Below are 25,600 nucleotides of genomic sequence, written 5' to 3'. Positions count from 1 at the left end.
AGTAGATGCAAGGATTTTAAAAACAAAAACTAAAAATGTTAATATTTATGAACAAAAGCTTGTCCATAAATGTCAAATTCATGCTTTTTAAAAAAATTGTCTGCAGATACAGTTTGCTCATCTACCAATTTCCCACCAAAACCTAAAGGATTCCATGTAACAGGGTTTACAGTGTTAAAAGTGTAGGCAATTCTTTGTCTACATAAGGCTACTAGTATGGCCCAGGGGGTCCATTCTGAGAGTGCCCACCCCCAATGCACTGGCCTCTGATCCACATGCTATTCATTTCTTCACCCTCCTCTAATGTCTAGGATGTGAAATCTTCAGCGATATGACAATGGCATGCTTGTTCCAATGGTCACAATTTTATATATTAGTTGACCTGCAGTTGTTTAAAACAACCTACTTGGATATAGTATATCACCCTCAAACTAAAGTGATGTAATTAGGAAAAATACTTATTTGTTTAATTTCTTCATTTGTAAAGTAGATTACTAGACTGCTTACCTTTGTGATTTATTTCATAAACTAGATAAACTAAATGATGTAAAAATACTTATAAAGATACCAATTTTTTTGCCAGACATTAATCTTTATTATTTTGTCTATTATTATCATGAAATAAATATGAAATATTCCTTCCTTGCTTATCTGCCATATTCTAGGTTTTGTTGATTCATTCCAGACCAAGAAGATGAGATATGAATGTGGCAAATCAAACAAGAGTGACAGAGTTTATTTTTCTGGGATTTTCTGGTGTTCTCTATCTAAGACTTGCATTATTTGCAATATTTCTCACTGTATATCTGCTCTCTCTCATGGGAAACACCCTCATCATCTTCATTGTTCTCATGGATTCCACACTTCAAACACCCATGTACATTTTTTTAGGAAATTTGTCCTTTCTAGAGATCTGGTACACGACAGCCACAGTGCCTAAATTGCTGGCCACTTGTCTCTCACAGGTTGTTACCATTTCCGTTGCTAGTTGTATAACCCAGTACTACTTTTTTTTTTCTCTGGGGGCCACAGAGTGCATCCTGTTGGCTGTGATGGCCTATGATCGCTATGTGGCCATATGCAGCCCTCTAAGATACGCATTCCTCATGAGTCTCCAGGTATGCCTGCGGTTTTCAGCTGGATCTTGGATTGGGGGCTTCATTGCCCCTCTCCTACCTACCATACTCATCTCTTACCTAAACTTTTGTGGACCTCAAAAGATTAATCATTTCTTCTGCGACTCAGACCCAATTTTTAAACTCTCCTGCTCAGATACATTCTTGGTGGAGGCTTTGGGTTACACATGTAGCTCTGTTGTGATTCTAAGTTCTTTTCTTCTCACTATGTCATCCTATGGGAATATTGTGGTCACAATAATCAAGCTATCTTCCCGAGAGGCTCGGAAGAAAACTTTCTCCACCTGCGCCTCCCACCTCACTGTGGTCACCATCTATTATGGCACCATTATCTTTGCCTATGTTCGTCCTCCAGCCAAGTACAACTTTACCATGGGTAAAGTAATTTCAGTATTCTACTGTGTAGTCACTCCATTGGTAAATCCTCTTGTATACACCCTAAGAAACAAAGATGTGAAGAAAGCTTTCAGGAAAGTTCTAGCACGAAAGAGGTTGCTCTTGGCCAGACACATGCAGAATATTTGAGAGATCAACTAAAACAAGCAATTTAGAATTGATTCCCAAGCCACATTTGCAAATGGTAAGTATTTAAAATTCTGTAAGTGATACCACCTAATATGGACATATCTGTACTTTTCATTTTGGTTTGAATTCTGCTGAAATGGATATTCTGTAATTACTATGTTCAAGAAGATCTCAGTGCAATGTCATAATAATAAAGAGGCAAATAACATAAATTTCCTGCCCATGAGACATTTACAATGGGAAAATTGGCTAGTTTAGTCCCATATAATGGTTAGGTTGATTTTTTAAATAATTTATATCTTAATAGTAACCATGGGCCAGAATTTGTTCCTGTTAAATTACTCAGTGTTACTTCATTTAGTAGATGGACCATTATAAATGTACCATCTTTTACTTCAAATTCATTAAATATTTATTAAACATATATAATGAGCCAGGTACTATTCATAAGCATGGGTGTTGATTTAAGTATGCATATAAATATAACTGGAGAATTTCATTAGAAACATATCAGGAAAATATTAGATAGCTAAAATTTTTTCAGATATTATTAAAGAATTTCTAAGGATCACAGAGGTAGAAATTTTGATAAGTAGAGGGGGGAAAAGGAGAAATCTAGAACTAGAGAGTACAAGAACTGAATATCTAATATGGTAAAACAAGTATCAACTTTCTAATAATCTTATAAAATATTTAAACTGTCAATAGTTTAAGCAAACTAATTTAATTAAGCCAAAGAAAGAGAGTGGAAAAAGGAAGAAAAAGTCTTAGAAAAAACAATGCCATTATCAAGTCCACATTCCATGTTAATGAAAAGCTTTACAAGTTTTATTTCAAAATAGTTTAATAACAAAAAGGATTACAGGAGTGCTGGAAGAAATAAATTCTATCAAAGCTTTATAGGATAAGTGTTCTTTACCTGGGGACTTCCCTGGCGGCTCAGGTGGTAAAGAATCTTCCTGCAATGCAGGAGACCCTGGTTCAATTCCTGGGTTGGGAAGATTCCCTGGAGAAGAGAATGGATACTCACTCCAACATTTTTGCCTGGAGAGTTCCAAGGACAGAGGAGCCTGGCAGGCTACAGTCCATGGGATCACAAAGAGTCAGACACAAGTAAGAGATTAACACTTTGACTTCACTTTCTTTACCAGATTGCCTCTGAAAGTTTTGCTATTTAGAGTGTGGTCAGTGACATAGAAGCATCAGAGTAATCTGGGACTTTGTAGAAAGCCAAATCTAACTTCAGTCCCTTGAATGAGACTATGCACTGAAACAAGATCCCCCAGTTGACTGATTTGCAAATGAAATCACTAGAAGAACTATTTTAAGTCAAGTTTTTTAAAAAATCTTAAAAAAAAAAATCAATTCAAAATTTTCTCACACATGACAATGCTTGTTTTCTTTTTTTTAATTTTAAATTTTGATATGTCATTTTCAGGTACGTAATTAAAACAAGTTGTTTGCATGAATTCCCAATGAGTTTTTATTTTTAATGCAATATATATCCATGGAAACTATTGTCAAAATTATGTTATCCATCAACATTTTTAACCCTTTCTTTTTCAACAGAATATCAAAAGCATATACAATTATAACAATAACAGGGAAATATTCTATTTTTGTTATTCAGTCACTCAGTCAAGTCCGACTCTGCAATTCCATGGATTGCAGCACACCAAGCTTCCCTGTCCTTCACTATCTCCCAGAGTTTGCTCAGATTCATGTCCATTGAGTCGGTGATGTTATCTAACTGTTACAGGGAGGAAGTCAACTCAGACTCCGTGTTGGAAACTGTTTCTTCGACTTCCTTTTATTATTATAATCGTACTCAGTGGCTTGCCTGGAGACCCTGTCTCTTTGCTTGACTGTAAACTAAAGTGCCTTTGTTCAGCTCATGGAGAGATAGTTTGTCCCTGCCCACCTGTGAATAGAAAAGACTATCACACCCCTTCTGAAGGCTGGACAGTCCCTTGGAGATATTTTGAAAGACTGAAGACCCTTTCACTTTACTTTCCCACAGCATCTCCCTCTCTATTCTGCATTTTGACTTTAGTTCCTCATTGCTTCTTTCTCTCTGATCTATAAAACAACCTGGCATCCAGACCCCAATAAGATGGTTATTTTGAGGTGATAGCCTACCATCTTCTCGGTCTGCTGGCTCCCTGATTAAAGTCTCTTCCTTGACTCCACACCTTGTCTCTCGGATTCATTGGCCTGTTGTGAGGCAAGCAGAGTGAACTTGGACTTGGTGCATAAACATCTCATCCTCTGTCATCATCTTCTCCTTTTGCCTTCAATCTTTCCCAGCATCAGGGTCTTTCCCAATGAGACATCTCTTCACACCAGGTGACCAAAGTATTGGAGCTTCAGCTTCAGCATCAGTCCATCTAATGAATATTCAGGGCTGATTTCCTTTAAGATTAACTAGTTTGATCTCCTTGCAGTCCAAAGGACTCTAATTTTCACAATAACAGGGAAACATTTTGTATCTTCACACAGGTATTTCTCTATGCCATTCTTCAGGGTAAGAAAAAGGATATTTTACATTTTGAGGTTCTGTGGTTAAGCCTATGTATTAAACTAGCAGGACAGATTCATGGGGTAGAAGAAAATACACTGTTTTAATTTTTTACCAGCACATCAGTGTCTTTTAAAGCAAAAAAACATAAAACAAGACAAATAATGTTGCTCATTATGCAATTTTAGAAGGGTTAAGTCATTAGCTACTGAAGTTGCTGATGACACTGCACAATAAGAGGAATTTAGAATGAAAATAAAATGAGTCATTTCATGTTTTGACAGCATGCTCCTTAGTTAGATGTATATCTCAGGAAGTGTTTTAATAAACCCACATTTTTGTATCTTCCCACACACAAAAAAACACTGAAATAACTTACTGAGATATCTGTTATTTTTGAGTCACATTAATCTCTTACCAAGATGTATACTTGGAGGCATGTATTTCCTAGCAAAAAGTTTTATATACTGGCCTAAAAATTGAATTTACAACCATTATATTATTCATTTTTCTTTAAGAAAACAGAAACCAGAAGTCATTAAACCCAGAAGTTTATGTAATTTTTTTTAATCAAATAATGGTAAGTTTTGTGGTTGTGACAAGACAAAGATTCCTGGGCTAGGAACATGAAGTCATGGGAGTGTGACTAAGAAATTCATGGAGAAACTAAAGAACAATAAAATGTATTTTACTAGATTTGTTTTACAAGTTCATTTTGTTGTCAAAGCCCAGCTTTCAGTGATAAGAATGCTATTCTTTTCCTGCGTCAGAGTGGGCAGCTTCCAAAAGGAAATGTTATGTCTTGATTTAGGTAGAAAGGAAAAATCATAAAGCCCTTTCTGAATCTGCTGTTTCTCAAGTGCTTTCAGCTCGAAATAGTCATTATGCCAAAGCAGCATATTTTGGTGTGGCATTCTCTTACATCCTCCCAAGTGCACAAAGACTTTTTCTTATTCTGTTAGTGGTAGTGATCTTCCGAAATCCAGTTCTTTGACAGAAAATATATCTAAGTCTTCAATCTTTTGTCAAACTGCTTATCCCAAAACTGACTATTTTATTTATTTTTCTTTGTTTTTAGCAAGGTCAAGCCAGGAACTGTGGGTGATTTTGAGTCATTCCAAAAGGAAAAAGTCTGTTATCTATTCCAACTACAATTTAAAAATACACAGATAAGTTTGCCTGTCTCATTTATTCATCATTATCTTGTTTTTATATTTTTGTCACATTTTGATCTTACTTTCCAAAACTGGAAAAGGGCAAACTTTGTATGTGATAAGTACCACATTTCTTTTTGGCAGGGTACATTAAAACTGATTATCATATATTTTAGAATTTTTCCTGCTGGTGATCTTTATAAATCAGTATAAACATAAAACAAAATGCAAACCCACAAGAAAAAGTTAAAATGAAAGTAAAATTGTATTTATTTAGATTATAAAACTAGAAAGGTATTTGATAAAATTTCACAGGATGCAAAGGAATTAAATTTTTATAGAGAGAATAGTGTTTACTTATAGTTTGTTTTCTAATGCTTATCAATACATGTAGTTCTGTGAATTAAAATGACACTGTATATAAAGGTAATTTTTATAAGTATTTGAGCAACTTCCTGACTTAGGAAATTGTTTATGAATATTTTTTCTGGTTGTACTTTTCTCTATGGTATGAATATGCTGAAATAAATGTTGCAATTTATATTTTGAATATTAAATCTGTATTTGTGTATTCCTTCCAAATACTAGTGTACTGAATTCTGTGTAAAATATCTATCTGATCTATTGCTCACTGACTGTTTCCTTATGAAAGAGGCTTGAATTCTGAAATTAAATATAGAAAACTGAAGTCTGCTTCATTCCATTATTTTCATGGGAAAAAACCCACAACTATATTAAGTAATGGTTCCTTGTTATTTAAGGTGGAAAGTCTGGCACATTCGAATTTTCACTGCCATCCCCTAATCCATCACTATTCATAGCCAATCCATCAAAATTCTCATTTTTGCTACCAAATTATTTTCAAATATATCAATATATTTTCATTTCCTTAGACAATATCAGAATTTGAGCTACATATTGTGCATATTTAGATACCACTGTTATTCCCCACAAGGATCTGACCCTTCCCCTCAAGACAACATCCAATGATACCCACATGACACAATCAGAATGGACATTTTACAGTGTTAATAAGAACATGTTTCTTTTGTTTCTAAAACAGGTAAGAGTATTTTTCTGCTTTAAAAATATAAAGACTACTCATCCTGATCTAGAAATATTGCATGGTCCAGTTCTGTCTTATTTTCTTGTTCCTTCTTTTGTCAAAGTTGAAGCATTACTAGATTGTCTTATCACCATATACTCAACATGAATTTTCCCCTACATGTCATGAAGGATGTAATCACTCCACGGGGCTCTCCTTCCTTCAGCAATCAGGGTATGCTGCTTTTCTCTTAAGATCTCCCCTAAGACATCACTCTCCTATGGCAGAGGCCCTCCCTGAACTCACTGAAAAAACTTAAAGTTTCTGTAAATCAAGTTCTTCCAATCATCAGGCACCTTTTACTCAAACTTTGCTGAGTTACAATTTTACATAATCCATATGATTATAAGGTCATGGCATTCAATTTATGCTATTTTATTTTACATCTAAGAATGAATTGTCACGTGTCTAAAAATTCAAAGCTATAAAAGAAAGTAAATATTTAGAAATTGCAATGCTTCAATTTTATCATCTACCTATATTTTCCTTTGCTTGTATAGGTAAACAATAAAGTGATTTTCTGTACATAAATGCAGTGCTTACTTAGAAAAATCTGGATATTCTTTGTGGCTGGGTATGGGCAGAAGGCATACAAAATAAATAGAAATATAGAATATTTTCTGTACAAAAATAGAGTATAATATATACACTGTACTGATTGTTTTAACTTTGCAATTAAGTATCCTGAAGGATGTTTGATGCCAGGATTCAGAGGACTTTTTGTTATTATATGTTCATAGGATATTTTATATTTTAAAATTCCGTTAGTATTGGACATTCTTTCTAGCCCTCCTACATTGTAGTGTGTTTTCCTAATCTACAATTAAGTGAATATTCCTTTTTAAAGATTGAGTAATCTATTTAGGAAATTCAGGATCTTAAGGTAGTTTCTGGTTCCCCCAAATTTGGCCCATATTTTGTAGAATTAAAAGTTATCCAACCCACTCTACTGTTCTTCATCATGCACTTAAGAGAGACGCTTGCAAGTAGACAAGCTCCAAACAATATTATATGTTGTAATCAGTTTTCTCATTTAGGAAGAATTAATAACAACAAAAATAATATGTGTGCCTAGTCACTCAGTCATGTCCAACTCTTAAAACCCCATGGACTGTAGCTTGCCAGACTCCTCTGTCCATGGGATTCTGGAGTGGGTTGCCATTTCCTTCTTTACGGGATCTTCTTGACTAAGGTATCAAGCCAGCATATACTGTGTTTTCTGTGTCTCCTGAATTGGCAGGCAGATTCTTTTACCACTGAGCCACCTGAGAAGCCCCTACCACCCTTACTAAAGAGGAAATATTTATAATGTGGCTAAATAAAATAAAATTAAATTAAATTAAATTTCCCATAAAGGATATGTCACCTGAAAAATGACACTTCTTAAGAGCTAGTATATATTAAATAAAATTTTAAGAAATATTTAAAACATTAATAATAGAAGTATCTCTAATATAAATATCACAACCATTAGGGTAAAATAATCACTGTATCATTTACTTATTGAATGCTTTATTTTCTGTATCATCTTTTAAACTTACACTATTGCCACAGAAACACAATATGCAAGCTCTCACATCCATACCTGACTACTGGAAAAACCATAGCTTTGAATAGGCGGACTTTTGTTAGCAAAGTAATGTCTCTGCTTTTTAATATACTGCTGGGTTGGTCATAACTTTTCTTCCAAGGAGCAAGTGTCTTTTAATTTCATGGCTACAGTCACCATCTGCAGTGATTTTGCAGCCCCAAAGAATCAAATCTGTCACTGTTTCCATTGCTTCCCCATCTATTTGCCATGAAGTGATGGGACCAGATGCCATGATCTTAGTTTTCTGAATGTTGAGCTTTAAGCCAACTTTTTCACTCTCCTCTTTCACTTTCATCAAGGGGCTCTTTAGCTCTTCTTCACTCTCTGCCATAAGGGTGGTGTCATCTGCATATCTGAGGTTATTGATACTTCTCCCGGCAATCTTTTTTCCAGCTTGTGCTTCATCCAGCTCAGCATTTCTCATGAAGTACTCTGCATATAAGTTGATGCTTTAGTATTTTATTAAATATAATCTAGACATTCAATGAATTTCCATTACTTAACCTAATATAGCTGAACTCCAAAGCTTCAAATTTCTAAAAATCTGGAGATAGTATTTTGTAGGAAGACATATCATAAAACATAACTTTCTTTAAAAATCTTACCCAGAATATTTTATCCCACTTATCTCTACTTCATTAATTTATGAAAATATCATGATACCAAGTTAATTTTCCTGTTGGGAAATTTTAGCACAGGTAACATGTGCTTATTAACTTTCAGTAAACCTAGATACAAGAAAAGTATATTATAAAGTTGATGACTCAAAAGACATGTCAATATTAATTAAACCATCAATTTAAATTTATTTTTATTCATTAAAGTTTAGTCCTAGATCCTCCTTAAAAAATTGGGCTAGTTGAAGTTATTTTAGAAATATTTTATTTGTATGTGCTTACTTTTAAGTCATTTACAATTAATTTTGATAACACCATCTGAAAGTTGGAATATATATTATAGTTATAATGTACACACAGATGTGTATTCATCCTAATGGACACAGAGATCTCTGTTTCTGCCTGAGTTTAAAAAGGCCTCGTTTCCCGTCTTGCTTTCAGTTTTAGGTCTCACTAATTGAACCAGGGTTGCATTTTCAGGTGATGTAGACTGTGTTTGTATTTCAAAGATATGATGGAAGTTAAAATGTCAGATTTTTCCTAGGAGTTTTGTTCTCTCAAAGTCAGAATTTTGAAAAAAAAAGATGTTTTATTAAACCACCTTTCTCTACAGTTTTGGAATATCAAAAGAGTTTCATCCTGTCCATTTAAGAGTTAGGATACGTGATTGCACGTATTGGCTTCACAGGCAAAGCCTGTCAAACATTTAGAGAAGAGCTAACACCTATCCTTCTCAAAGAACTGCAAATGGTTTCAGAGGAAGGGACAATCCCAAACTCATTCTATGAGGCCACTGTCACCCCTATTCCAAAACTTCATTTTAAATGTACATAAAGCCAGTTGGGTTTAAGTGAGTGACTATCCATCTGAGAACTGTTCAGCCTTTGAGGGGAAGTTTCTCTTTATCAATTTGGTAGCCTGATTCAGATATGACCAGATCAGATATGAATTTTCTCAGTGCAGTGTGATAAATAGAATATGTGCTGCTTATAAGTTTAGCTCCCCAAGGAGTTACCCTTGGATCTGTTTGACTCTCGCATAAGTCTCAGTTTCTGGCTCCAGCATAAACTGCTATGGGTGCTTGGGCCACTAGTTTATCGGTATTATTGTACCCCACCCCAGTGAACAGAATTTACTTAATGATTGTAGTGGGATCTCGCAGGACTGATGCACCAACATTTCTACTAGGTTCTTGGTTATCTGACAACACCTTATGGCCAAAATGAGCAAGTGCCCTTTTTTTGTCAGAGATGGGTAGGCTTAGCCTCTCATTTTACTAGCAAAGGGTTTGTTCAGATCATATATACATAATATTTTCAATTTAAACCAAAATTTTAAAAGGTGAGCTAAGCCAGTTCACTCCAAAGCTCTCCCTAGATCTCTGCTTTGAAATGTAGCAGTACAATATATCTTAGGCATCCAACTAACAAGTAAAACAGTTCAAGTAAAATCCAGGTGTCATCTAAAGCAGTGATGTCCAGATAGCAGGTGAAATCACCAAAGCACCTAAGGAATACCAGTAAGTGGGTGGGGCCCAAAGGGCCATGCTAGTACCAAGCACTGGTTCAGGGTAGACTCCAAGTATCCTCTGGTGAGTATTCTGATATTCTGCTGACTGTACAAAAAAAAAGTCAAAAAATTCAGTTAATAATCAAGTTAAGAAGGAAAAAGGAAATTTATTCCAGTCAGCTAAGGATTATAACCCAGCAGAGAAACTCTCAGATAGTTCTGAGAAGTGTCCCACTTATCAGAAGTTGAAGACACAGTCACATAGATTTTTGAGACAAAGGATCATATAAAAGAAGGACATACGGATATTTCACATAAAGTTTACCAGGAACAAATAGTGCAGCTAAGTACATCCAAGGACTTCCCCAGTGGCTCAACAGTAAAGAATCTGCCTGAAATGCAAGAGCCGCAGGAGACGCAGGTTCAATCCCTGGGTTGGGAAGATCCCCTGGAGGAAAGCATGGCAACTCACTCCAGTATTCTTGCCTGGAGAATCCCATGGACAGAGGAGCCAGGTGGGCCACAGTCCATAGCGTTGCAAAGAGTTGGACACAACTGAAGTGACTTAGCACACACACACACAAGCATATACTAAGTGAGCAGCAAGTCAGATAAAACCCTGGCAAAGCTGGGGAAGAGCACTATTTTTATAAGATATTACCTTGCTAGTGTCAGACAAAAAGGGGGAAAACTGATGTCTAAGGATGACCAAGATACTCCCCTCTTTGAAGAGCTCAGGTTAATGTATAGTGCAGATACAGATTGCACATTAGGAAGAAAATTTTATGTTTAATTTTTCTTCTCCTGTCTTAAATACAAATTTTATTTCATCAGTTTGAGAACAATAGAATGTCAAGTAGCACTAATGGAAGAAAAAAATAAAACTATATTTAAAGTGGAGAAGAAAGGACTAAATTAGGACAAAAGTTGAAAGAAATAAAGAAAAATTGAAAACAAGAAAGAAGGAGGAATTTAAGAGAGAAAAAGAAAAAAATTGGCATGTCCAGAATCTTTGCAGTATTGTCTGATTGCAATTCATTTCTGACTAAAGAAAGCATTCCTGCTGAGGTTCTTTTCTGTACCAGGACGTTTATGGAAATATTCTCATTATCATCTTTAGACATTCTTAATTCCTAAATGACCACTGACCATAATGATCTGACATTCATCTGATGGCTCAACTCTGAAACTCACTAATAAAAATTTAATAAACAAGATAAAAAATAATACTCAGAATCAAATTATAAGGTTTGTGCAACCTCCTGTTAAGTACAGATACTTTACACTTCTTGGAATAATAGTAAAATGTGTTATTTTGTGTGACTGTCCTGAGAATGTTGTGAGATCATGGTTTATTTGTAAACTCTAAGAGTGAATGTAAACCAATCAGAATTTTCAGCTTAGTCGAACATTGTTATATGAATAAAGCCAGAAACAGAGCTACTTAAAAATGGAGGAAAGACTTCCACTCTTGTACCTTCCACAGTCCCTGGGAAGAAATGTGGTAGTTAGGCAAGTTTTGCTTTGTCTATTACATTGCTTGGTATATTACATAAATAACATTTGAATATATAATAGTGTCAAAAAAAATGAAAAAATCATGACCAAATGAAAATAAAACAACATTCATGGCTTATTTTCAGTACTTGAATTCAAATATTCTATTTTCCACAGAAATATTTATGTTATAATACATTAATAAATAGAAAACACAACTTGAATGAGTTCATAAAGTTGTTATATGCTTATGACAGAAAACCAGTAGTTGTAAGTAAATTACCCTTCTAAGTGGTCCTAAGTCCTAAGCGGTCCTAAGTCTTAAGTTCTAGGTTTAAGGTTGCCTTCTGATCCCTCAGGGAATAAATGCTATCTCTCATTAGAATCCTCGGTCATTTCTCTTAGTTAATTCCTACCACAATTATATAACTGTAACCTCATGTGAAAAGTAAGATCATTAAACTTAAACCGATGGCAGAGGCTGAAGGTAAAGCTTAAAACAGCAGTCATACACAGATTGTACAACTACTTAAGCACCTTGGTCATGAAGCAGGCAGCTATTCTCGAATAAAAGTGTTTTTTGATAACAGATACCAATGACTCTCCTTTCCTTACACACTTAAAGAAACACATGCAAAATGGAAGAGAAAAATGGACTGCATCACACCATGGTTATTGGGATATTCTCTTTTTATTCCATGTCTGATTGCCAAGTCTAATGAATGGGAAGAAAAGTCTCTATTAATTTTGATACATTTGAAGGGTATATTATTCAAGTGCTTTTCTTCTTCTGACCTTAGGAAGATGTTGCAATATTGTCATCTGCATCTATGAAAGAAACTTGCATCAGTTGTTGAGAAAACTGCAAAGTGTGTTAGCTGCTTTACACACAGATATATACTAAAGGCTTTACACCTGTCTGCTATATACCTGAAACACGGAATATAAAATTCTTCTGTACTGTAGACAACTAGACAACAGCAGCATTTCATTTCACTTTCCGCCTCTTCTAAGCTCTCCTTAATATCAATCTTATTTCTACCTGTTAATATTATAAGAAGGGAAATCTATATGATGTATTTTCAGTTATTCTGATGAGCTATGCCTCACTCAGGATCAAGTCATATCAAAAGTTAAGTAAAGATGAATGTTAGCATATCTGAATGAACTAATTACTAGTATAATCTTTATTTTTACAAGTAAGATACCAATTTTACAAGTAAGATACCAATTTCTCAGCATGACTGAGAAATTAACCAACGCTACCATCATAACAGAATTTTTGCTCATGGGATTCACTGATGATCAGGTGCTACAAGGATTCTATGTTCCATTCTTCTTCCTGATTTACCTGACAGCACTGATGGGGAACCTCCTCATTATTATCCTCACCACCACTGACCGGCGTCTCCAGTCACCCATGTATTTCTTCCTAAAGAATTTGTCCTTGATTGATATCTGCTACATCTCTGTCATTATGCCCAAATCCATCATAAACTCTCTGACCAAAAGCCATTCCATCTCTTTCCTGGGATGTGCCTCACAAATTTTTCTTTTCATTTTTTTGGCTGGCACAGAGTATGCCCTCCTTATAGTGATGTCTTATGACCGCTATGTTGCCATCTGCCATCCTCTGTACTATGAGACAATCATGAATAGAGGCACCTGTCTGCAGATGGTGACAGCATCGTGGGCTAGTGGGTGTGTCTATGGATCCATTCATGTTGCAGGTACATTCTCTGTACCTTTCTGTGAGCCTTACATAGTACATCAGTTCTTCTGTGATATTCCTTCAGTGCTCACACTTGCTTGTTCAGGAGAGCAAATTCTAGAATATGCATTTGTCATTGCTAGCTTTACTTTTGCTTTTGTATGCTTTCTTTTCCTGATTGCCTCTTATGTTTACATTTTTTCAGCTGTCCTGAGGATTTCCTCTGCACAAGGCAGGTTCAAAACTTTTTCTACCTGTGTACCACACCTCACTGTAGTGATATTGTTTCTCTTTTCTGGTATCGCCAATTATTTAGGGACTAATTCTAAGTCTGCATCATCACTGAATCTCTTCATGTGTGTATTATACTCTGTATTACCTCCCAGCCTGAACCCTCTCATCTATAGTCTGAGGAACAAGGATATGAAGGCAGCCCTAGGCAAAATACTGGGTGGTAAATTGTTGCTAAATATATAAGTACCCTGCTGACTTTAATTGTATGGTACATACATTAAATAAAGTAAGTGAAATAATTTACTGAGAGCTAGATCTTAATAGATACCATATTTGCCATCTCTCCTGCCATAGCTATACCAAATTTACATATTCTGCAATCAATTTATATCCGATGATTTTTATATTTTTTTTGTGAAGTTGAGGACTATCTAGGAAGCACAATATGTATTGAATGTATTCCACCATTAATTTCATATCAAAAGATTCTGTTTGGGTTATTCTGATGGTTTCATTTCTTTTGTTAATATCATCACAATTTCTTTACATGGTTATATTATTTCTCCAAAATTTACACACCATGTTTTGTTTCCTAGCATTGGATTTTACAATTTTATTCTAGAAGTTATGAAGAAATGTAATTTTATTTTTATCAAAATGCTTTTTTTTTCTGTTAGAAACTTAGAGTAAAAAAGAATTTTTAAAAACTTCTGTTTAAAATATATTCATTAAAAATAGAAAATTATTAAGTAGCAATAATCAAGAATCAGTCACAAAGAAGAATCTTATGGATTGTAATAGCAGATAATGCATCACTTACTACACATTTCTGGTTAAAATGAAACTTTAGCAAAAAAAGTTTAATTTTTTTTTCCAGCCAGCCATGAGAAAGTTTATGTTTTATTTTATCATCCTATTTTTGTTTAACTTATATATTTTTAATTCTCTAACTATCATTTACTATTTTTATAGATGTCTTTTCTTAAGGTATTTATATATATATATTTAATTTATTTATTTATTTTAATTGGAGGATAATTACAATATTGTGATGATTTTTGCCATATATATCACGAATCGGCCACAGGTATACGTGTCCCTCCCATCCTGAACCCTTCTCCCACGTCTCTGCCCACCCTATCCCTCTGGGTTTTCCCAGAGCATTGACTTTGTGTGCCCTGCTTCATGCATCAAACTCACAGTGATCATCTAGTTTACATATGGTAATGCACATGTTTCAGTGCTATTCTCTGAAATGATTCCACCCTCACCTTCTCCCACTGAGTCCAAAAGTCAGTTCTTTATGTCTGTTTCTCCTTTGTCGTCTATACTGTCTTTCTAAATTTCATATATATGCATTAATATACAGTATTTGTCTTTCTCTTTCTGAGAAATAGGCTCCAGGTTCATCCACCTCATTAGAACTGACTCAAATGCATTCCTTTTTTTGGCTGAGTAATATTCCACTGTGTCTCTGTACCACACTTCCTTACCTATTCATCTAGGTTGCTTCCCTGTTCTAGCTATTGTAAATAGTGCTGCAATGAACTTTGGGGTACATATGTCTCTTTCAATTATGGTTTCCTCGGGGTCTATGCAGAGCAGTGGGATTGTTGGGTCATATGGCAGTTCTAGTCCCTAGTTTTTTAAGGAATCTCCGTAGTGGCTGTACCAGTTTGCTTTCCCAACAGTGTAAAACAAAAGGGGAGCACAAATATAAACACTAAACTTAAAAATTCAGTATTTATATTTGTGCTCCCCTTTTCTCTCCATCCATTCTTATCTCATTCTCTTACTTGTTTTTTTTTTATTAGCTCTATTTTATCCTTTTCTTCTCATTTTTATAGTCTCTCTTTATGTTTTTAATGTTTTTCTTTCTACTTCAAACTTATTAGAAAGAGCTGAATTTTGCTTACCTTAGTCAACTGAAATGAGATATGAAAAAGGGCTTGTATTTCATGTTGTATATATATCTTCCCCCAAACCCAAAACCCATTTAATGGTTTACATTCTTTTAAATTTCTCTTTTTGTTTATGTTAAATAGATTTCTCCTTTTTAAAAATAGTTTCTCTTTTAACAAATTAAGTATATTGATGAGTATACGCTGTGAAATAAAATATAATTTTTACTGAGATTACATGTTGAAGAAAATCAACATTATGTTTGCAATACTGTATTATAAAAATTTATGCATGAAATGTAATAATAGATGGTGGCCTTTTCAAAGATAAGAGCATTATCTTTCTTTCTGCTTCTGCCACTGCTGTCCAATAGCCCATAATACAAAATGCATATGTAATTCCAGATTTTCTTCCAGCCTCTTAGAAAAAATAAACAAGTAAATTTAGCATTTCAAATTAATTTTTAAACAACTATATGTAGAATATTATCGTTCCAATGTAGAATGAAGGCAAATTATATATTAAATATTGTTTGTATTTCATATTTAGCCTTTAAAATTCTGTGTGTATTTACATTTATAGTACATGTCAATTCAGGATCAAGTGCTTTGTAGCCTCATGTGTGTTGTGCTGGCTGTGTTAGGAAGCACAGTTCTAGACCCCAGGATAGATCTCAGTTACAATTCCATAAATACTTATTTTGTTGTAACTTACTTGATTATGTAGAAATAATGCCAATTATTTTTATTAGAATGTAACTTATAATGTCATGTATATGAATTGAGTTATGCATGTGTAAATGTTGACTCATGCTTTAAAATGCATATTATTCTGAGCTACATTGAAACATAAACTGAAAGTCTTTCAATGTTGTCAGTAATAATTTTCTGATGTATGACAGATTTCTCTAGATTTTCCTCTCCAGAGCTACTCTAAATTTAAAACCTAGTCTGATGTTTCATATGATGGTGTCATAATGCTCTATGTATCTATCCAGTAAGGGGTTGCCTTTATATATAATAATATTGTCAAAAACATTAACATTTATATAAATCATAAAGCTTTGCTCATAACTAGCTGTAAAAAGTTTGATTAAAATAATCAAAGTGTTTGTGAATATATGTGCATATATGTGTGTTGGATATAAGAGTCATATACAGATATATGTTGCATTTCTTTAACAATAAAGTATCAGAAAGAGAATTTAAAAAAAATCCCATTTAAAATTGGATCATAAGAAGCAAAAACAAACTAGGAATAAACCTAGTAAGGAAGGTGAAAGATATACACTAAAACTATAAAACATTGTTAAATAAAATAAAAAATGATTCAAAGAAACCAAAAGATATTCCACACACTTGGATTAGAATAAGTCTTGTTAAAATGGCCATACTACCCATAGCAATCAACAAATTTAATATGATCTCTATCACGTGTCCCTGTTTATCCCCTTTGTGAAATAACAATTTGACAATTAGTTTACAACTATGTGTTCAAATGGAGATAGAGAGCCATCATCAGGAGAAATAACCTGGCTTGAATCAAGTGGTATCAGTTTACATGTTTGAGTAATATAAACGCAAAAAAAAAAAAAAGCATAGTTAATTTCATGATATGCTCTTTATCCTAAGAAATAAGTGATAAAAATTTAGAGTCATAATGCCAATTGACTTGACAAGATGTCATGCTCTGAAGGGTTCTAATATAAGCAAACTTGTCAGACATACTTTTACTGATTTATTCACTTTGTATTTCATGTTTATAAGAACATTAATCTTAAAAAAACAATTTGTATTATTGTAGTTTATAGATTCTCATAGCTACACATTTTCATTTTGTATCTTGAAATCTGTGTTAGTCTGGCAATCTATTTCTTGTAGGCCTCCAGAAAAACCTTCTCATCTTTGTCAATAGCTTCAGTGGTACAATAGGTCATCTTCTCCAGGGAATAGAACATAGTGCCATTCAGCTACACATCTTCCTCAGATCCACATGGGTAATTTTAATCTAACTAGAGAGAGATACAGGGTAACATGAAGAGGCAAATAAGAAAATATATCTTCATGATCTCTCGATATATTTTCAATATTAACTTGTTAGCCATCTTCTGGGCATTCTCTTTGGTAAGAAAAACTAATGAATGGAACCAATATTTCACTTTAAGGAGATTATATAGCATGGTCAGAGAATGTACATTCATGAACATAGTACATCAAGTTTTATACATGATAATAGTAATGGTAAAAATCAAAGTAAATCAAAGTTATTTAAGCACAAACACATTAAACTTTATGTTACCTGGATGCAGGGAAGATATTTTAATTATAAAAACTTTACTTTCAGTTGAGTAATAAAAATAAAACAAACATGAAAACAGTAAAAAAAAAAATTTAAGTGTATAACACTTGATCCACTTATTGATTTAAGAATTTTAATACATAAAAATTAATACATATAAATTTTCAAGTCCTAGGTTAAACTGAAGGGATGTAGAGTTAAATAAGTTATTTCCTCAGGAAGAGCAAGTATAGGGAATGATTATTAGAAACATAGTATTATTAGTAGCTAAGTATGATCACATATGGAGAAGGCAATGGCACCCCACTCCAGTACTCTTGCCTGGAGAATCCCACGGACGGATGAGCCTGGTCGGCTGCCATCTATGTGGTTGCACAGAGTTGGACACGACTGAAGCAACTTAGCAGCAGTAGCTGTTACTCCATGAACCGCAGCACACCAGGCCTCCCTGTCCATCACCAACTCCCAGAGTCCACCCAAACCCATGTCCATTGAGTCGGTGATGCCATCCAACCATCTCATCCTCTGTCGTCCCCTTCTCTTCCTGCCCTCAATCTTTCCCAGCATCAGGGTCTTTCAAATGAGTCAGTTCTTCACATCAGGTGGCCAAAGTATTGGAGTTTCAGCTACAGCATCAGTCCATCCAGTGAACACCCAGGACTGATCTCCTTTAGGATGGACTGGTTGGATCTCCTTGCAGTCCAAGGGACTCTCAAGAATCTTCTTCAACACCACAGTTCAAAAGCATCAATTCTTCATGCTCAGCTTTCTTTATAGTCTTACTCTCACATCCATACATGACTATTGGAAAAACCATAGCCTTAACTAGATGGACCTTTGTTGACAAAGTAATGTGTCTGCTTTTTAATATGCTGTCTAGGTTGGTCATAACTTTCTTTCCAAGGAGTAAGCATCTTTTAATCTCATGGCTGCAATCACCATTCTGCAGTGATTTTAAGGCAATTCTTCAAATCATTTGACCCTTTTAGTTGTTTTGTCAGTCTTTTCCTTGTATTTTTTAGAGATATTTTATATATGCTGTATATGAGTTCACTTGTCAGTTAAACGTATGTAAAGGCTACTTTTTGTGGCCTTTTTCATGACTCTTTTAAATAATATTTTCTGGTTAATTTTTGATAAATTTTGATCAGTTTAAGCAGTTCTGAAATTTAATAAATTTCTCTTTCCTAATCTGTTTCTTTTGTCTGATTATTCTTGCACATATAACTTATTGTCATGATTTAGATAACTATTAGACTTAATTTTCTTAAAAATATTTTTTTTTATTTTTCACTGCATTTTTAATCAATATCTTAAGTTGGTCTGAGCAATTAATGTTTTCATTATCGTTGTTGTTCAGTCACCCAGTTGTGTCAGACTCTTTGTGACACCATGGACTGCAGCATACCAAGCCTCCCTGTCCCTCACCATCTCCCAAAGTCCACCCAAGTTCAAGTCCATTGCGTCAGTGATGCCAACCAGCCGTCTCAACATCTGATGCCCCCTTATCTTTCTGCCCTCAATCTTTCCCAGCATTAGGGTCTTTTCCAATGAGTTGATAGTTCTCATCAGATGACCAAAATACTGGAGCTTCAGCTTCAGCACGAGTCCTTCCAATGAGTATTCAGGGTTAATTTCCCTTAAGATTGACTGATGTGACCTCCTCACTCTCCAAGGGACTTTTCGGAGTCTTCTCCAGCACCACAATTCAAAGGCATCAATTCTTTGGTGTTCTACTTTCTTTACGATCCAGCTCTCACAACGATAATGACCACTGGGAAGAACATAGCCTTGACTATATAGACCTTGGTTGGCAGAGTAATGCCTCTGCTTTTCAACACACTGTCTAGGTTTGTTTTTCTTGCCAAGAAGCAATCGTCTTCCGATTTCATGGCTTTAGTCACCACCCGCAGTGATCTTACAGCCTAGGAAGAGGAAATCTGTCACTACTCCCATGTTTTCCCTCTTTATTTGCCATGAAGTAATGGGACCAGATGCCATGATCTTGTTGTTTTAATATCTACTTTTAAGCTGGCTTTTTCATTCTCCACCTTCACCCTCGTCAAGAGGCTCTTTAGTTCCTCTTGCTTTCTGCCATTAGAGTGGTATAATCAGAATATCTGAGGTTGTTGGAGTTTCTCCTGCCTATCTTGATTCCAGCTTGTAACTTATCTAGCCTGGCATTTCTCATGATGAACTCAGCATATAAGTTAAACAAATGGGTGACAGCTGACAGCCCTCCCATACTCCTTTCTCAATCTTGAACCAATCAGTTGTTTCACACAAGGTTCTCACTGTTGCTTCTTGACCTGCATACAGGTTTCTCAGGAGACAGGTAAGATGGCCTGGTTTTCTCATTTCTTTAAGAGCTTTCTGCAGTTTGTTATGATCCACACAGTCAGAGGCTTTAGCATAGTTGATAAAACAGAGGTAGATGTTTTTCTGGAATTCCCCAGCTTTCTCTATGATCCAGTGAATGTTGGCAGTTTGATCTCTGGTTCCTCTGCCTTTTCTAAACCCAGCTTGGACATCCAGAAGTTCTTGGTTCCCATAATGCTGAAGCAAGATTTTAAGCATGACTTTACTAGCATGAGAGATGAGTTCAATCGCCTGATGGTTACCACATTCTTTAGTACTGTCCTCCTTGGGAACTGGGATGAGGATTAACCTTTTCCATTCCTATGGTCATTGCTGGGTCTTCCAGATTGGCTGACATGTTGAATGCAATGTCTTAATGACATCATCCCTTAGGGTTTTGAATAGCTCTACTAGAATCCCATCACATCCACTAGTGTTATTAACAGCAATGCTTCCTAAGGCCCACTTGACCTCACACTTCAGAATGTCTGGCTCTGGGTGACTAATCATACCATTGTAGTAACCCAGTTCATTAAGATCTTTTTTTGTACAGTTCTTCTGTGTATTCTTTCCATCTCTTCTTGACCTCTTCAGTGTCAACTAGGTCTCTACTGTTTCTGTCTTTCATTGTGCCTATCTTTGGGTGAAATGTTCCCTTGATATTTCCAATTTTCTGAAGAGATCTCTAGTCTCTCCCCTTGTTGTTTTATTCTCCTTTTATGCACTGTTCATTGAAGAAAGCCTTCTTGTCTCTCTGTGTTATTCTTTGGAACTCTATGTTTAGTTCACTGTACCTTTCCCTTTCTCCCTTGTTTTGATTTCTCCTTTTTCTTCAGCTGTTCATGAAGCCTCCTCAGATAACCACTTTGCCTTTTTGCTTTTGTTTTTCTTTGGCATGATTTTGTTTGCTGCTTTCTGTGCTATATTACGGACCTCCATCCACAGTTCTTCAGGCACACTGTTAACTAGATCTACTCCTTTGAATCTATTTATTACCTCCACTGCATAAGCATAGGAGATTTGATTTAAGCTGTACCTGGCTGGCCTAGTGGTTTTCCCTGCTTTCTTTAGTTTAAGTCTGAATTTTACTATGAGAAGGTGAAGATGTGAACCACAGTCAGCCCAAGGTCTTGTTTTTGCTGACTACATACAACTTCTCCATCTTTGGCTACAGAAAATGTAATCAATTTGATTTTGGTCTTGACCATTTGGTGATGTCCATGTGTAAAGCCATCACTTGTGTTGTTGAAAATGGGTATCTGCTATGAGCAGTGCATTCTCTTGAAAGAATTCAGTTAGGTTTCACCCTGCTTCATTTTGTTCTCCAAGGCCAAACTTGCCTGTTACTTCAGGTCTCTCTTAACTTCCTACTTTTATATTCCAGTCCCCAATGATGAATGTAACATCCTTTTTTGGTGTTAGTTCTAGAAGGTCTTCTAGGTCTTCATAGAACTGATCAGCTTCAGCTCCATCAGCATCAGTGGTACAGGCATAGAATTGGATTACTGTGTTGAATGGCTTGCCTTGGAAACAGACTGAGATCATTTTGTATTTTTGAGGTTGCACCAAAATACTGCATTTTTTACTCTTTCGTTGATTATGAGGGCAAGAGAGTTCCAGAAAAACATCTATTTCTGCTTTATTGACTATGCCAAAATGTTTGACTGTGGGGATCACAATAAGCTGTGGAAATTTCTGAAAGAGATGGGAATACCAGACCACCTGACCTACCTCCTGAGAAATCTGTATGCAGGTCAAGAAGCAACAGTTAGAAATGAACATGGAACAATAGACTGACTCCAAATTGGGAAAGGAGTATGTCAAGGCTGTATATTGTCACCTTGCTTATTTAACTTATATTCAGAGTACATCATGTGAAATGCTGGGCTGGATGGAACACAAGCTGGAATGAACATTGCCAGGAGAAAGATCAATAATCTCAGATATGCAGATGATACCACCCTTATGGCAGAAAGTGAAGAAGAAATGAAAAGTCTCTTGATGAAAGTGAAAGAGGAGAGTGAAATAGTTGGCTTAAAATTCAACATTCAGAAAACTAAGATCATAGCATCCAGTCCCATCACTCCATGGCAAATAGATGGGGAAACAGTGGAACAGTGAGAGACTTTATTTGGCGGGGGGGAGGGGTGCAAAATCACTGCAGATGGTGACTGCAGCCATGAAATTAAAAGATGCTTGCTCCTTGGAAGAAAAGCTATGATCAACCTAGACAGCATATTAAAAAGCAGAGACATTATTTTGCCAACAAAGATCCACTAGTCAAAGCTATAGTTTTTCCAGTAGTCATGTTTGGATGTGAGAGTTAGACTATAAAGAAAGCTGAGTGCTGAAGAATTGATGCTTTTGAACTGTAATGTTGGAGAAGACTCTTGACAGTCCCTTGGACTGCAAGGCGATCAAACCAGTCAATCCTAAATGAAATCAGTCCTGAATTATATATATATATATATCATTGGAAGGACTGATGCTGAAGCTGAAACTCCAATACTTTGGCCACTTGATGCGAAAGACTGACTCATTGGGAAAAGACCCTGATGCTGGGAAAGACTGAAGGCAGGAGGAGAAGGGGATGACAGAGGATGAGATGGTTGGATGGCATCACTAACTCGATGGGCCTGAGTTTGAGCAAGCTCCCGGAGTTGGAGATGAACAGGGAAGCCTGGTGTGCTGCAGTCCGTGGGGTTGCAAAGAGTCAGACACAACTGAGTGACTGAAGCAAACTGTATTTTTAATCAATGTCTTAGTTGGTCTAAGCAATTAATGCTTTACAAAAATTAAAATTTGCTTCTTGATTTTATCAATTATCTTCTGTGCCTTAAATTTAACTTTGAAAAACTGATAGCTTTATAGTCGTGAAAATTGCAATTCATGAACATGGTATGTTCTTCCATTTAAGTAAGTTTTCACTTTAGCCAGTAGATCTTGCTGATAGTTTGTATATTCTGCAATTTAATTTTATATTTTGATGCATTTCTAGTGGAATACATAAAATAAATCTCAAAGTTTGTGGCAGTATATGAAGGTGCAACTGAATTTTGTTGTTCTTATATCCAGAATCCTTACTAACTTGCTAGCTTTTTTAAACCAGAAATCTCTTTATATCTTATTTTTCATGACCATAACTTCCAGTATATTTTTGAGTAATTGTGATAAAAGTAGACATGATTTTTAGCCATCTTGATTTCAATTCAATGTGTTTAACTTTTTGTTGTTATCTAGAGTACAAGAAAAAAATCTCTTTTAGTTTTCTAGGAAATCCATCCCCTTCTCAAATGCTACTTTTTGGAACATGATTCTTTATGGAGTCAATCTTAGCATTTTTTATTCTTGATTAATATCTTGATTTTCTATAATATGTTTAAAAATTTTGATGCACATATACTTTTGCAAAAATTCAAATTTGAAAGTAATGTATTAATAATGTATTATTTTATTTAATGTTTTAGAATATATGTCTCTTAGTAAAATTGGCTTGTCACCTCCTTCTATTGTCTTTATATGGTTTGGCATAAAGCTACATGCGAATATTTAAAACATGTGGAATTATGTTTTTATTCCCTGTTCTCTTAGACTTTGTATACATTAAAACATTTATATTTCTTCATTCAGTATAATTCAATTTTGCAAATATTTATGTTATGTGTCTTCTTTGTTAAAATTTTTAAAATTTTGATTTGGTTTCTATGGTACTATCTGATGATTTAGGTTTTTATTCTTTCTAGACTCAGTCTCAATTCTATTTTAAAATAGTTTCATAATTATGTCTTCTAGGCATTAACATTATGTTTCAAAAAGTATCTATTTTTTAAATAATGTACAGAAAAATTATATTAACTTTATTTTTTTCTTTATACCTAATTATGTCTCTTCTCTTCTCTATTTTTTCTGATCAATTTTTCCACAGGTTTGTCAATTATTTTTCCCACAAACCATTTTAATTATATTAATCCTCTTTAGTGAATCATTGTTATTTCATTAATTTATTGTCTTGTCATTATTTTTTAATATATAACATTTTAAAGAGGTTATATTCTAGGGCATATTGGCAAAAATTTGAAATTAGATTTTAATGAATTAATGGCCAGCTTGTCTTTCCAAATATAAACATAAGAAATTAAATTTTGTCAATAATTTCATTAACCCTATTAACAAGTTTTACTTAGAATGCTTTATTTTCATTCAATTTAAGTGTTTCTCTGTTATGTATATTTTGACAGTTATTTAAAATATTTTTTCAATATCAAATACAGAGTACTATAATTATTTTGATTTAAAAATGATCTTATATTTGGTGAAAGAATGTTAACCATATAATATATTCATTTGATATTTGTCAAACTTTATAAGACCACATAAAGTTGAAATTTTTCATATTATGAAAGAATATATAATATTATATGAAGATCATTTCTTTGACTTTCTAAATACCATATTTTTTCTGAATGATTTTTACTATGACTAAAAGACTTGTAAAAAGCTATCTAACTGATTGAATTATATTAATAGTATATATCACCTTGATTTATATATTCAAATCTATATTAATTGAAGAATAACATATATGTACATATTTTTAGCACTTAAATTGAAATTTTCATATTATACAGCCTCACTAGCTATTAAAAATATTTCTGTTTTATAGATTAATTTATTATTGTACAAATATGGTTTAACTATGTTTTACAAAATTTTTTAGTCTTGCCTACCTTATGATTTCCTTAATGAGTAATAATGTATCAACTTTCTAACATTGTATATGCATTTCTTTCAAACCAAAAATGAAATGAAATGAAGTGAAAGTGTTAGTCAATCATGTCTGACTTTGCAACCCAATGGACTATAGCTTGCCAGGCTTCTCTCTCCATGGAATTCTTCAGGCAGGAATACTGATGTGGGTAGCCATTCCCTTCTCCAGGGGATCTTTCTGACCCAGGGATAGAACCTGGGTCTGACTGTATTGGAGGAAGATTCTTTACAGTCTGAGTCACCAGGAAAGCCCATAGGGAACCCTAAATTCTGAATTCAGCAACGTAGCAGGATGCAAGACTAACACAAAACTTTTCTTGCATTTCTTTATGCTAATAATGAAATTATAAAGAGAAACTAAAAAAAAAAAAACTATTTAAAACCCTATCAATCACAGACTTCGAAAATGAACTCATAGTTTCATGGGGGGAGGGATATGTGTGTGTGAAGGGATAGTTAAGGACTTTGGGAAGGTCATGTACACACTGCTCTATTTAAAATGGATAACCAACAAAAACTTATTGTACAGCACATGGAACACTGCTCCATGTTATGTGCCTGCCTGGATGGGAGTGGGATTTGGGGAACAATGGATACATGTATATGTATCACTGAGTCTCTTCAAAGTTCACCTGAAACTATCACAGCATTGTTAATTAGCTATACCCCAATACAAAA

At 34.6% G+C, this 25,600-nt stretch overlaps 2 protein-coding genes across 2 annotated transcripts; both read left to right on the top strand.

Annotated features, from left to right (window-relative positions):
* Window positions 1-701: 701 nt before the first annotated feature.
* Window positions 702-1,661, top strand: LOC122700656 (olfactory receptor 5F1-like). The gene has a single exon (XM_043913695.1). The coding sequence runs from the start codon at window positions 702-704 to the stop codon at window positions 1,659-1,661; it is 960 nt and encodes a 319-aa protein (XP_043769630.1).
* Window positions 1,662-12,892: 11,231 nt separating this feature from the next.
* Window positions 12,893-13,840, top strand: LOC122700702 (olfactory receptor 14A16-like). The gene has a single exon (XM_043913780.1). It carries the CDS (start codon window positions 12,893-12,895, stop codon window positions 13,838-13,840), a length of 948 nt encoding a protein of 315 aa, XP_043769715.1.
* The last annotated feature ends 11,760 nt before the right edge of the window (window positions 13,841-25,600 follow it).

The sequence above is a fragment of the Cervus elaphus genome, chromosome 9, assembly GCF_910594005.1.
Source record: "Cervus elaphus chromosome 9, mCerEla1.1, whole genome shotgun sequence".
NCBI lineage: Eukaryota > Metazoa > Chordata > Mammalia > Artiodactyla > Cervidae > Cervus > Cervus elaphus.
Note: the sequence above shows the minus strand (reverse complement) of the source record. Positions and strands in the feature narration are given on the sequence as shown.

Excerpts from the sequence above, each read along its gene's own strand:
- LOC122700656 (XM_043913695.1), top strand. The coding sequence starts at position 702 with ATGAATGTGGCAAATCAAACAAGAGTGACAGAGTTTATTTTTCTGGGA.
- LOC122700702 (XM_043913780.1), top strand. The coding sequence starts at position 12,893 with ATGACTGAGAAATTAACCAACGCTACCATCATAACAGAATTTTTGCTC.